The 13,531-nt window shown below is 36.1% G+C and overlaps 1 protein-coding gene across 1 annotated transcript; it reads left to right on the top strand.

Annotated features, from left to right (window-relative positions):
- Window positions 1–4,169: 4,169 nt before the first annotated feature.
- On the top strand, window positions 4,170–6,840 carry LOC145074026 (uncharacterized). Its single transcript, XM_079020472.1, has 2 exons — window positions 4,170–5,473; window positions 5,664–6,840. The coding sequence occupies exons 1-2, from the start codon at window positions 4,360–4,362 to the stop codon at window positions 6,353–6,355; spliced, it is 1,806 nt and encodes a 601-aa protein (XP_078876598.1). The 5' UTR covers window positions 4,170–4,359; the 3' UTR covers window positions 6,356–6,840.
- Window positions 6,841–13,531: the final 6,691 nt, after the last annotated feature.

Below are 13,531 nucleotides of genomic sequence, written 5' to 3' on the forward strand. Positions count from 1 at the left end.
TCGAATCAGAATCCGACACGTGGCTTCGCATGACTCACCGTTTCGGACACGTGGCACAAGCGAGGCGAGGGTGACATGGCAACTCGTGACTATGCGAATTTTCTTGATTTTCACGCCAAAACTTCTAAAATCTATAACTTCCGCATACGAACTCCGTTTTTGACGTTCTTTATATGCACGCGTAGGTAAAATTACGCTCTACAACTCTCGTTTAGACTTCGTCGGCTAAATTTGAATTTAATTTTTATATTATTATTTTTAACAGACCGGGACAGGAAATCCGTTAAAACTTCATAACTTCTTCATCCGACGTCCGTTTTCGTCAGACTTTTTACCGTTGTGCTACTAATGACGAGACCTTCGATTCTCGTTTAGGTTGCGTCGGCTAAAAATCGCTCGATCTAAAATTCGAGTTTTTAGCTGTCTACTGCTAAGCTGAAACTTCGAAAAATCAGAACTTCCTCATACGAAGTCAGATTTGGGCGTTCATTTTATCGAACTTCTCGGTGTAACGAACACTACGAGTTTCATTTATATTACTTAGGCTAAAAAGTAGTTTACAAAAACTCACTTTTTACGACATTCGGCACCGTGCTAGTTTATCGCAAAATTACGACATGTCATAACTTCTTCGTTATAACTTGGATTTTGGTATTCTTTATATCCCCAAAATCCTTGTTTCGACCACTACAACTTTATGTAAAGATATCGTGCTAATCTCACACTTTAATTTTGACACCTATTTTTATTCTTAATTAATTAAACCCTAATAACTAAGCATAAAACACATATAATTCACATAATTCATTTTTCATTTCTTCAAAATGAGTTACAAAGGTTAACCTAGACTATCACCTTTATATTAATGCCTAGGCTAGAAACACGAGTGTTACAACAGTTTTCAACACCAGAGCATACCGACAGGCATGAGTCAACCTTTAGGACAAGTGATCGGTCGTATGAGTAGTAAATGCTCAGTTAGACCCAAAATGCCAAATTCAAGAGATTATAAAATGAATAGAAAATTTCAATGCCTCGAGCCTTCCAGCCTCTAAAAAGTCATTCCTACTCATTATTTCTTCTATACGGGTATTTGTGTGTTGACTTCAGCCCCCCCCCCCCCCCCGAAAAATGTCTTAGAAGCCCCTCACGGTAATAGACCGTCAGATGTTCCCACAATAGAAAATTCAAGGACGAAACTATTAAAAAAAAAAAAGCCTAGCAAATAAATTGACAAGAGTATTATACGTCGTCTTACCTTTAGTTTGTATATATATATATATATATATATATATATATATATATATATATATATATATATATATATATATATATAAAGTTAATCTGTGACCTTTGGGACTCAAATAAGTAAACTCCGAAGGGTGTTCTACACTTAATCGCCTAAAGTTGAATTGTTTAATTTGGACTGATTGGGTTGAAAGTTCGCTACACGGGTCCCATAGAAAGTCATGAACTTAATAATAACAAAAAAATATAGAAATGTATAGGTATCCAAATAAAGCTAATTTGTGGCCTTTGAGGTTCGGGCAAGTAAACCCGAGGGATCCCTTTAAATCTAGCACACTAAGGTCATATGGTCTGGATGTGTTGGTTGGAAGCTCGTTACATGGATTTCAAAGAAAGTCATGAGCTTTATTTGAGGAAAATATAATTAAATAGTTTGTATGTGTTTATGTTTATAGTTTGATTGAATAATATGTTTAGGAAAAATGCTTAGCTGCCAAAAGATTCCATTGGACTTGGACTTGGACTTGAACTTATTACATTGGGACTTACTGTTAACTACTTTGACTGGTGTACGTAGTTTGAAATTTGTAACCAATCTGGGTAAATTTTAGGGAATTTTTAGAAAATATTTTTTTGGAAAAAGATTGTTGTTGATCAACAAATAGTTAGAGTTGGTCATTGTCATATTTTGTAAACCAAAGATGATTGAGCATATTTTTGTCACATGTATTTTCACGAGAGTAATACAATAATTTGTTCCATGAGTTGACTTGATACTAATAAGAGGGAACAAGTGTTGTGACTTTTGATTCTGTTGAATTGCATTAGGGAATGGCCAAAAGTATTGAATTTTAATGTTATATAATATTGTTGTACTAATGCCAAGTTGACTCAAGGCATGTACATTCTTAACTATGCTACAAAAATGAGGTTAATTGGGTTGGATCCCTTTCATTTTTTTAGTTATTGCATTAAGTTTCAAAAGATTGATTTTTGTTTTTGTTCCTTTTCTTTTATTTTATTCTCTCCAGTCTAAATTCTTCTTGTTCTTTCTTGGGGAAAAGAAAGGTTCAAGCTTGGAGAGGTTTGTTAGGTGCATTTCATTCACCCATTTTGTAGCTTTGTTTCATAAAATTGCATTGCATCTTGGCTTAAACTCATGCATTTTCCATGTTTTTTGGGATTTTTCATGAGGCTATTTTATTCACACATTTTTGTGATATTTTAGGGACTTTTGGAGGTAGGATCTTGCTTGAGGAGGTAAATAAGAGATGTGGACGAAATTTTGGGACTTACAGAGCACCAGGGATGAAGATATCGAAGATTTGAAGATTTTGGCTTTTCAGGGGATTACACAGTCATGTAAATGGAAGCCTTGAGTTTACACGGGCCGTGTAAACGAAGATTTCTGAGCATCGCACTTTGAAGGCCCATCCAATTTAAGCAGAGTACTTTTGCAATTACATGGGCCGTGTAAACGGCAGTGTTAATTTACACGGGCCGTGTAAACGTGGTCGTGGGTGAAAAAGTAGTTTTTCATCTTTCTTAAGGGTGAGCAACCGTTTCCATTTTTCCCCTTTCGGTTTTGGGAGCTTTGTTGGCGATTTTCTGAAGGAATTTGGAATCAATTAACACTTGGAAACACTTGGATTTCGTTTGGATTTCGATTTGTGAGAACTTTAATTTCATTTTTTAGATTTGTGTTCTTATTCTAGTCATGTGTGGGTAGAACCTTAGACTCTCCAACTTTATGTCTTGACTATTGAGTGTGATTTCAATCATGTGACTTGGTGTTTGTTTTTAATTTCTATTTAGCGAATTCGATTTTGTTTCAATTGAATGCTTGATTTCAATTCTAGTTCTTATTGGCCATATGAGTTAGGGTTAAATCATCCAAGTTATCTATTGTGCAGAATCCGTAATTGTTTTGTAAAATAGAAAAAATAACAAACACTAAATTGGATTCTTTAGAATAAATCTAGTGTAAGTTATATTCACACATTCTTGCGCTCCCGAGCTTGTGAGGAGTATTCAATGTTGTTGAGAATATTCACACAAAGTATAATGTAATATCTCCACCTAATTCTAAGAGCTTATTTAGATTAGATTGGTAAGGTTAGGATTAATCAAAAAGCTTATTTTGGTTAATCAATGTGGTGAATTGGAAGTAATATAGCTTGTTAGCATTTTCTAGTACCAACTTAAATAGAATTAAACAAATATCATGTCATTTATGGAATCATATTGCTAATTTGTCTTGTATAGAGTTGGAGTACTAACAAATCTTGAATTTATTTTAGTTAGTCAATCGTTTACTTATTACTTACGCAAAAATCAGTACATATACCCCCCCCCCCCCTTTTTGTGACCACAATTGTACCTTACGCAAAAATAGTATAAACATTTGTCCGTGTCTCTATGGATCGACTCTAGTTATCTTGTGTTACATTTTTAATGCAAAGTAAAAATGTTCTTTGAGTCATTTTGTACATTTTATTTGTTGGGTTTTACATCTCAGACATGGCAACATCTATGTATTAGTGGTTCCTGCTCATGACATCTATGTATTATTGGTTCCTGCTCATGGTTATCATCGTGATCATAGGTTTCAAGGTTGTTTTAATATTAAACAATCAGTTGGGACCAAATTTTCTCAACAACTTTTAAAATGGTGAATTATTTTTAAAAGCTCGTAGGCGGGGAATTACATTTTCGGAATAATCTTTGGTGATCTTGATGAGTATGTGTGAGCTTAATTAGAGAGACAAAGAGTGAAGGAACGTCCTAAATTTGAGGATCTAACAAAGCCACAGCCAAAGAAATCTCTCACGAATTTACGACCCCTCAAAAGATCTGACCCTTATCATTCAGACAATCTTTCATTATCCGTTTCTAGGTCAAGTAACTAATACATGCACGGAAAAATTCCCTTTGTTTTCTCTAATATTCATATGATCGACATCCCTCACATTGATCGCTTCTTCCCTATTTTGATTCCCCTGCAAGGGTTTTGTTCATTTTGTGGGAAGCCTTGTTGAGTTATGTTTGTTGAGTGGATCTGATTACCTCTGCTGTTCTTGGTATGGTGCGAATAGGGATATAAGGATAACCATGGATGCAAGTCATACTAAAATTGTGAAAATATGGTGTAAAAATTGTTTCTTTTGTATCAAGAAATACCCAATTCCGATTTGTATTTTGCTTTTGTTCTTCCTTTCGTATATGTTCATGCCTTTAGTATACACATTTTTAATCTATTCTTCCCCCCTCGTTGGAATTTCGTTTATTGTTCATAGAGTTTTATTGGGTATTGATCGTCAAAAGATTAAAAAGGCTGAACAAGATGATAAAAGGAAAAAGTTTGCAAAGTCTCGCAGGAGTTTCAAATCTAAATATGGTGATCCTACCCACCTTAGTCGAAGAAACACCAACACGAAAACTGATAATTTTTGTTATAGCGATACAGATTTTGAGGACAATGACGACATTTTCTCGAAGAGTTTGAGCGAACTTTTGGCTGAAAAGAGCTCCTTATTTGAGAAAAAGCCGACAATTATAGGAGAGGTGAATGTTGAATCTGCTGTTGGAAGACATGAATGTTCGTCCTCATATGATTACCGAAAATATGGTAATCATCATGTTAATGATGATGATCATAAGAATGAAGTGAAAGGAGGATGTTGGGATTTCTCTGCCGACGAAGGTGATGACCCACAAGATAAGACTGTGCGATGGGCAGAAGATGATCAAAAGAATGTAATGGATCTTGGGCTTTTAGAAACTGAAAGAAACAAGAGGTTGGAGGGTCTGATGCAGAGAAGAAGATCGAAAAAAAATCTAGGTTTTCAGGATAAAGATGCAACAACAGAAAATAACAATAATGGTCAAATTTCTGCCATTAAAGTCGTCAAAATAAATCCGTTTCTGGAAGTCAATTCAGGTGGTAAGAAGTCACCTGGTTCAGCTCCATCTTTGTTAGCGACACGCAATCCTTTTGACCTTCCTTATGACCCTCATGAAGAAAAACCTGATCTTTCTGGGGATAACTTTCATGAAGAGTTAACAGCTAGTCACCACAAGGAACCGATGTTTTGTAGACATCAAAGCTTCAGCTTGGGTGCTTTTTCACATCCAGATGCTACTCATGATAATCGCAAAATGTCTTTTTACAAAGATCTTGCAACCAAGCGCTTCACCCTTGCGGCACTTGCAGCTTCAACCATTGGTAGGTAATTGTAAACATCCCCTTTCGCGACGAATCAATCGCCGTTTTCGCGACAGATTCGGTTGCCATAACATTTTTAAAGATTGTTCAATGCATGGTTTTCTTGTATTGAATTGTGGTTTTGATTTTATAATTAATACCCAATAAAATCTTTGATGTGTTTGTAATTTAACCTTGCCACATTTCGTAGCTGATGATAATCCAAAAGAAGAAGGCGAAGAAGATGGAACCGAGAAAAGAACAAAAGAAATTGATGCATACCTCAAGGCTTCTATTTCAGAAGGAAATCGTCTGCAAAGAAATGCTAATTCATTCGATTGTAGTCCATCAACAATGTTGGACGAGAGAAAAGCTGATATTGTATTCTTTTATGGGGGAAAGAAGAGAATAGGTGGTCATGCTCCAAGCAATTCCATTGTTTCTGACTTGCAGGTTGAGCTTTCTGACGAAGAAACTTCTCTAAAGGACTTCGATTTAGACAAAGAAAAAGGAAGTTGGTTAAACTTATCAAACCTATCTAAATCGGACTCGGAAGTAGCTTTAAAACCAGATGAAGAAGAAGATGATACCAATCCTTTATCTGATGAACATTATGTAGCTCCTGAAGACAATCCTGGGATTATATCAAGCAGTGTGGTATCAACCGATCTACCCTCCTCATCAACTCAAGAGATGGGCAACAGGCCACAATCATTGAATTCGAATATAGTAGAAACCAATCAGTTACAAGAACCACCAGATGGATTAACAGAAGCAGCCATTAGACAAGCTCATGTTACCTCAAGTTCTCCCAAATCTGTCTTAGAGAGAGGGTTTTCAACCGATCAGACTTCACAATACAACTTTTCCAATGAGGTTCAACAACCAGATAACCACACATGAGAAGCTGAAAATGGGCTACATCGACCAGCATTTCTTTTAGTGACAGAGATCAAGAGAACTCCAAGGCTGGTCAAACATCCTTCTCCAGAAATTCATAGCGATTTCTTGGGTTGATTATCATCTAGGAACCCTGGTGCCTAAGTGTCGTGCGGAGCTTGGTGGATAATCAACTTCTCTCCCCCATCTGTCTCTTTCTCATTCAGATATGTTCATTATTTAGGCTATTTTGCTAGTTATTTGTAGGATTTAGTCAGGTTTTTGGTTCTACTCTATAACAAGCTTAATGTAATGGGTGTTGCACATCGGTAGGGGTGGTTTATGGCATGAAATCATTAAAGAATCAGGAGATCGTGAGATGCTGGAGAATATGTCAATAAATATGCATGTTTACTTATTTTATTATATATTTATTTTTTATTTTTTTTGCTTTTTGTTTTATTTATTTTTTGGTCCTAAATAGTAACGTTATTTCTTAGAACTGAAAGTGTTACCTTTGTTAAATTATAACATGTACATAACAAGATATGTTGGTCATTTTCTCTTTTTCAACATGTTCGTGTTTAACGTTGTTTGTATTTTTTATGTTCTATTGCGACTATTAAAAAATAATTGATGCAAAAGAAACACAATTAATCACACAAGCACACGAGTACTACTATACCAAAGTTGGAAAAAAAAAAACCAGCCACTACTTATTGACCGATTAAATCATTGATAAAACCCCAAGGAGAGAAGAGAAAGAAGATGAAGAAATTGAATGATAATAGACAATCTAAAGATGGGCTTAATTAATATAATAGTCTCACAAAAATCATAATTACACTAAAAAACTCTACAAAAAAGCTTATAAACTCTACAAGAAAGCTTATAAATTGGGAGTCGTAATTACCATCTAATAACCATAAAATTAATGGTATTCTCGTATAAACCGATAAATATGCAACAACGATGATGAAAAAGATTGCATAAAAGAAAAGTATTGCCTTAGTGCAATAAAAACCCAACGCTTACAGAAAATGAAAGGGTTGAGAATAAGATGATACATTCATTAACAGGGGAGATGGCTTTTAAATAGCCAAGAATAGCCCAACGTATATTACACATATATTACAGAGGATATTTGCAATTAAGGAGATTCCACTAAACTTAGGAAACTAAATAACAAGCAAATATACATAAGCAATTATATCAGTATAGAATATATGCATAATCACTTTTATACAGGGGAAGATTGAGGAGGATATTTCTCCTTATCATGCCCCGATGGACGGCCTGTGGGTAAGGCCAATCTTGGAAACCAAAGAGCTGAATCGATGTTTGGGAAGAGGTTTTGTCAAGGCATCAGCTAGTTGATCATCACTTGATATGTGTTGTACTCGAAGTGTGCCAAGTTGAATTTGCTCACGTACAAAGTGGAATGCCAGGGCAAGGTGCTTCATACGAGAGTGGAATAAGGGATTTGTTGAGTAGTGTGTTGCACCGAGATTGTCACAGTAGATGGTTGGACAAGTGTTCTCAGATAGACCAAGTTCATTGAGAAGAGAACGTAACCAGATAACTTCAGCTGTGGTTGAGGCTATAGCTCGGAACTCGGCTTCAGTAGAGGATCGAGCAATAGCTCGTTGTTTCTTGGAGCTCCAGGAGATGGGATTACGGCCTAAATACACGATGTTTCCAGTAGTGGAGAGGTAATTATCTGTGTCACGTGCCCAATCAGCATCAGTAAAAGCATGTAAAGTAAGGGGAGAATTTCAATGAAGTTGGATACCATGAGATGAGGTACTATTAAGATAACGAAGTAAACATTTTAGTGCAGTCCAGTGAACATCGGTGGGTTGATGAAGGTACTGAGAGAGTTTGTTTACAGCATATGCTACATCAGGACGTGTAAGAGAGAGGTATTGAAGGCTACCAACCAATGCACGATATTCAGTGGGCTTTTGGAGAATGGACCCCATTTCCTGGGAAAGTTGAGGATAGACAGCCATAGGAGTGGGAACATATTTTGAATCAAACATTTTGTAGCGGATGAGGATGTCATGTTTGTTAGGAATGACCTCAACACCAAGGATGTAGGAAAGGGAACCCAAGTCTTTTAGAGAGAAGCATGTAGAAAGAGTGGAGATGAAACTATTGAGTTGAGAAACTGAAGGGCCCGTGACAATGATGTCGTCAACATAGACAAGAAGGTAAATAAGTGTTGAGCCATGACTATATATGAAGAGGGAAGGGTCAGCTAATGAGTTGTGGAATCCATATGTGAGTAAGTAGTTTTTGAGTTCATTGTACCATGCCCGTGGTGCCTATTTGAGGCCATAAATGGCCTTGGATAACTTGCAAACATAGTCAGGATGATCTTTATCCTTGAATACAGTAGGTTGAGCCATGTAAACGGTTTCAGAGAGAGCACCTTGAAGAAATGCATTATTAATGTCGAGTTGTCGTAATGACCATGACTGGCTAGTGGCAAGGGAGAGTATGGTTCGAACTGTAGTCAGCTTTACAACAGGGCTAAAGGTGTCAGAGTAGTCAATGCCAGGGCGTTGGTGAAATCCCTTGGCAACAAGGCGAGCTTTGTGACGTTCAACAGAACCATCAGGTTTGTATTTGGTCTGAAATATCCATTTGCAACCGGTAACATTTTGAGATGGGTGAGGGGGGACACGATGCCATGTTTTATTGGAAGTTAGAGCATCAAATTCAGCTTGCATGGCTGCATGCTAACTCGGAATTTTAAGTGCTTGTGTGGCACTGATGGGTTCCGTGGGGTGATAGAGGACGTTTGTTTTGCAGTGAGAGCATACTTTGGGTTAGGTTTGGTAATATTGTTTTAGAGTCGTGTGATGATGGTGCGAGAAGGTGGAAGAGGAGGATGAGGAGGGAATGGTGATTGGTTAGATGATGTTGTGGAAGGTGACATAGGGGCTTATATGGGAGGGGTAGGTGTTCAGGGGGTATGAGATGTTTGTGTAGAGGAGGAAGGAAGAGGGGAATTAATGGTGGGTAAAGGTTGGTTTGGAAGAGGAGGAGTAAAGGGAAGAGGCATGGTGCACCAAGAGTCTGTGGAGGAGGTTGGTATTGCATTGGACTTTGATAAGGAAGAAAAGGGAAATTCATTATCAATGAATTTTACATGGTGTGATACATACACTTTGTTTATGGTTGGATCTAAACAATAATATGCACTTTGAGATGATGAATAACCAACAAAAATGCAAGGAGTAGATCTTGGCTCCATTTTGTGGTGACGGTAAGGACGTAACCATGGATAACATAAACATCCAAAATTCCTTAGTTTAGAGTAGTTAGGAGGATGTTGGAAGAGTTTGAGATATGGAGATTGATATTGAAGTGTAGGTGTAGGAAGGCGGTTGATCAGGTATGTAGCTGTGGCAAAAGCATGAGGCCAATGGGTGGTTGGAATACAGGCATGAGAGAGAAGTGTAAGGCATGTTTCTACAATGTGACGGTGTCGTCGTTCTACATAACCATTATGTTCTGGTGTGTGTGGTGGGGGGGTGAGGTGAGATATTCCAGTAGAGTGAAGAGTGGGGTCGAGTTTAAGGTATTCTCCACCATTATCCGAAAACAATTGGAGTATGGGTTTATTAAAGAATTTTTCTACTAATGCTTTGAAAGCGAAGAAATATTGATTGTGTATCAGATTTTCGTTGTAAAGGGTAAAACCATATGTATTTAGTGTAGTGATCAACAAAGATGACATAGTATTTGAAGTTGTCATAAGACTAGACTAGAGCTGTCCACACATCAGAAAATATTAATTCTAAAGGTGAATGTGTGACTAGAGTTGATTGAGAAAATGGTAGCTTATGGCTTTTATTAATATTGCAAGAATTACAACTTGATTGAGGTAAGCAGAAATTTTGTAATGGAAATTGTGAATTGAGATGCTTGATAACAACGATAGATGGATGAACAAGGCGATGATGCCAGTCACGACATGATTTAGCAAAGCTTGAGAAAAGTGTTGGAGAAGGCGTTTTCCAGTCATAAACTCCACCTTTAGGTTGTCCCGTGAGAAGAGTTTGCCCCGTTGAAAGTGCCTTAATAAGGAAAGTAGAGGGTAAGAATTCAACAGATGTAGAGTTATCATGACAGAATTGTGAGATAGAGAGAATGTTTCGAGAGATAGATGGAACATATAAAGCATTTTTTAATATAAAGGTCTGAGTTTAAGTAGAGATAGAGAAGGAACCAGTGTGAGAAATGGGAAGAGCAGATCCATCCCTAATGATTAGTTCATCAGATCCATCATATGGTGCATTAAGAGATAGGTTTGCAAGATCATTGGTGACATGATGAGTGGCACCACTGTCGAGAAGCCACGAGGACGAGGGTGGTGTAGTAACTGTGGCAACATGTGCTTGAGGAGCATGAGGTCGACCTGATGATGGTATAGGTGTAGTAGGGAAAACAACTTGAGGATAAGTACGTTTGAAAGTGTGACATTGTGAGACAACATGACCTGGGATGCGACAAAACTGACACTTTCGAAGGAAGGGTTTTGAAGCCCGGTTTGACATATTTGTAGGAGTTGGAAGAAGTCCAGGTGTAAGAGATGACCACGAGACGGGTTAGCATATGTTGATGCTAGGATGCGCCAAATTTCAGCAGAAGTTGAGGAGTGGGATACAAGAGGTACAACAGTGGCTGAGAGAGTTCCAAGAAGAGCACCAAAAATGAGTTTATCTTGGCGCACCCATGTTGAATAGGCTGGATTTTCGGTTGTAGTAGAATTGGTTGTGATTTTAGGAGAGGGAGGTGGATGAGTACCATCTACAAATTTATATAGATCGTAGCCAATTAGGGTTACTTGAGTTTGAGATTTCCATGGAATGTAATTGCTTGGTGTGAGCTTGATTGTGTTGTTGAAGTTGATTATGGTGAAGGGTTTTGTAGGTTCGTTGTTGTTGGGAATGGTAGCATCATTGTTGTTGGTCATGGTTGATGAAAAGTTTTTGAGAGTATAGAGGAGGATCAATAAAGCTCTGATACCATTAAAGGGTTAAGAATAAGATGATACATTCATTAACAGGGGAGATGGCTTTTAAATAGCCAAGAACAGCCCAACGTATATAACACATATATTACAGAGGATATTTGCAATTAAGGAGATTCCACTAAACTTAGGAAACTAAATAAAAAACAAATATACATAAGCAATTATATCAGTATAGAATATATGCAGAATCACTTTTATACAGGGGAAGATTGAGGAGGATATTTCTCCTTATCAGAAAATGTTACATTGAGAGCAACACATAGCTTATGCAAGAAAAGGGTTTCAGAATATCTTCAACAAAATCCCCCTTCAGACGAAACAAATAGAGCTTCAGCAAAAGAGCCTTCAAACTTCAGAAGACATAAATCGAAAATAAGTAGTGCCAAAAAAGTCTCTAACTAAACTCTCTCTCACGACATAAACGGGAAATTAGAATGAGAATTTTAACTATTATTATAATAAAAAGTACAGTGAGTCACAATACAATCTTTTTGTGATAATTCTTGGTGAGCAGAGAAAATAAGTATGGTAAACCACACAACGAGTATTTGTGGCAAAATATTTTGAACAAGTGTGATATAATTATATTATAGCTATATAGTGTAAAGAGTTGAGCATATCTCTTGTATATATATTGAGAATAGAGAGTCGAGAATGTGTATAGTGGTGTAGAGCGATTAGATAAAACATATCAAATGTCGAGTTTCTTGTGATATCGAGTAATACGAAAAGTGAGGTCGCATAATGAGTATCTTGTGAAGATTGTAATGGTAGCTAGAGTAGCTCAAAATCGATTACTGGTAATCGTTAATTTGAATGATGGCTTGAGTAGCTGCAAAACTATTATTATTATAATTGAGTTTTTGACATCATAGAGTTGTTGTCTATAATTATGTAAACTTTATGTGTTAGTGACATTGAGAAATTAATTTGACTATAAATGTGATTTAGTTATTCCTGTGAATGTGTGAATAAATTTCAATATCTTTAAAATTAACATTATTAAAAATATGTTATAGATATCTGAAATTGTTTGAATAACAAGAATAATTTGTAAACAATATAGTTATAATAGTAAAGTTAAAAGTAACAATGCACTTTGATATATCACGGTATGAATAGAGTTGGAACGCAACATGTTCAACATGTGTGAATGAGTGAAATGACTTATCATTTTTAAAATTCTCAGGTGTTGTATAATTACAGTATCTATGACTCATATATGAGATAACTTGTTTAGGATTAGTATAACTGATAAATGTGTTGTGTTTAATAGGGTAGAGACTCATATGTTAAATATGCTTAGGTGAATGTGAGATGAGAAATTTTGGTTGTTAGAGTTAAAACTACCAAAAGAAAAAATGAATATATTTGATCTAGAATTATCGATCAAACATAAATATTAAACTAGAGTTGTTGATGGGTATATAGAGAATGATGTATTTGATTGAAATCATTGGGATCATTTTCCCTGTCAATTAAAGTCAACCTTCGCCAAAGAGTCAAAGTAATACTTTAAGCAAAATATGACAATGTACTTTCGGTTTGCAATGCGGTTCAGGAGAGACCGGGACGCGTTAAGAAGTAGGTTGCTATATTTAAATTAGTAATTAGAAAACATGGCACGCTTTTGAGAGATCACAACGTTGTTTGTGAAAAATATGAGCTAGAGTGATTAACAAAACTAAAGAAATATGTGAGTTGTTTAAACCTATAGAAAATGTAAGAAGTGTTTGATAAGAATAAGTGCCACATTGGGTAAGTAACACAATAAGAGTAGTAAATAGGAAGAGAATATTACTATGGAAGAACAACAATGAAGAGAGAGAACAATAGACATAAGAAGAAGACGAGTTTTTTAATTGAGCACATCAAGAAGAAATATTATGAGAACTTGAGAAAAAAATCTTAATCAGAGTTAAATGTCAATTTATCAAAGGATTGATATCATTATTAAGAATCAAAGAGTTATTTGATTATCATGTGACACATTATTCCTTGTATATATAGATAAGTTAAAAGTTGGGAGGATAAATAGTTAAAATGATGAAATGAAAATTTTCAAAATTCTTTTGTAGTTATTAAGAGCATTATAAAAGAGATAGTATGTTGAGTTATGTTGAAGAAAAATTTTGAATTAAGTCTTTAATGAG

This window comes from Lactuca serriola, chromosome 9 (genome assembly GCF_051521515.1).
Source record: "Lactuca serriola cultivar US96UC23 chromosome 9, Lser_US96UC23_V15, whole genome shotgun sequence".
In the NCBI taxonomy this organism is placed as follows: domain Eukaryota; kingdom Viridiplantae; phylum Streptophyta; class Magnoliopsida; order Asterales; family Asteraceae; genus Lactuca; species Lactuca serriola.

Excerpts from the sequence above, each read along its gene's own strand:
- LOC145074026 (XM_079020472.1), top strand. The coding sequence starts at position 4,360 with ATGGATGCAAGTCATACTAAAATTGTGAAAATATGGTGTAAAAATTGT. Across the intron at positions 5,474-5,663 it reads ACTTGCAGCTTCAACCATTG|CTGATGATAATCCAAAAGAA; the intron begins GTAGGTAATTGT and ends CACATTTCGTAG.